Below are 1,054 nucleotides of genomic sequence, written 5' to 3'. Positions count from 1 at the left end.
CTTTTTTCTCTTAAAAACAATGCCTCGACTCCAAGTAAGTCAAGGTCAAAATAAATGAAGAGCTCAAGATACCATCAGTCCCATTTGTCTTAGTGTGTGCATGACAAGCAGCAGCCAACTTATGATGACAAGAAGCAGCCAGTTATAATGACAGGTGATAGATCCAAATTGCCAAACTTGTTAACATTTTCCCATTTCTAAGCCACCCTTAAAGAAAATCACATCTGGGTCACACCATCCTCCCGGTAGTCCACAGAGCCACCATGGCATCTGGATTCATGTTTTCACCAATAAGGAACTGGTAGTTTTTGAAATTAGCAAGGATGGGCTTGATGTGTTCTGCAGCCCCTGTCATAGGAAGCTCTCCTCTTTCTGGTCTCTGTTCTTCAAGTTTCCCTTCCACTGATTTCATGTCATCTTTGACATGCTCCTTGTAGGCTTCTTTTGGGAAGCCGCTTTCCTGCAAAGGATGGTTCACGAAACTATCACCACCAGTGATGACTGCTTTCGGTTCCTTCGTCCTCCGGCCTTCAGCTGAGGCATTTCCTCTGATCATCGAGTCATCAGTGTTACCCTCTGTCCTACTGACTGTCTTATCCCCTCTACCTCCAGGCACAGCCCGTCTGCGATCTCCCGGATCTTGTGGGAATCGGAACATCTCATCATGGCTGATGAGGTCCCAGCAGATGACCAAGATAGCAGTTAGAAGGAGAGGACAGCCATCCTCGCTGCCTTCGCAGGGAGCCCAGGGCTCTGAGGAAGCGCTTTGCAGCCAGAGTGTTGCTCTGGAGGAGTGGGGGAGTGGACGGAAACGGAAACATAACTTCTCTAGGCACTGGGAAACCAAAACAAAATGTGTGAGTCGCTTTGTTGCAATATTTGCTTTATTGCAGTGGTCTGGAACCGAACCCGCAATAGCTCCGAGGTATGCCTGAATATAAACATTAATCTAAGAGTTTCCAGTTTCCAGACCTAAAAACTGAGACCCAAGGAGGCCAAGTTCACCTGCTTACACTCAGCTAACAATTCAGTGGTAGGACTGGGCGTCACAGCC

At 47.5% G+C, this 1,054-nt stretch overlaps 1 protein-coding gene across 1 annotated transcript; it reads right to left on the bottom strand.

Moving 5' to 3' along the window:
- Nucleotides 1-229: 229 nt before the first annotated feature.
- Nucleotides 230-658, bottom strand: LOC308237565 (translationally-controlled tumor protein-like; the record flags this gene model as incomplete). Its single annotated transcript, XM_080648319.1, has 1 exon — nt 230-658. The coding sequence occupies one exon, from the start codon at nt 656-658 to the stop codon at nt 230-232; it is 429 nt and encodes a 142-aa protein (XP_080504445.1).
- Between the last annotated feature and the right edge of the window lie 396 nt (nt 659-1,054).

The sequence above is a fragment of the Plecotus auritus genome, assembly GCF_963455305.1.
Source record: "Plecotus auritus genome assembly, chromosome: 12".
Classification (NCBI taxonomy): Eukaryota; Metazoa; Chordata; class Mammalia; order Chiroptera; family Vespertilionidae; genus Plecotus; species Plecotus auritus.
The sequence above is the reverse complement of the archived record's forward strand: the minus strand, read 5'-3'. Positions and strand labels throughout refer to the sequence as shown.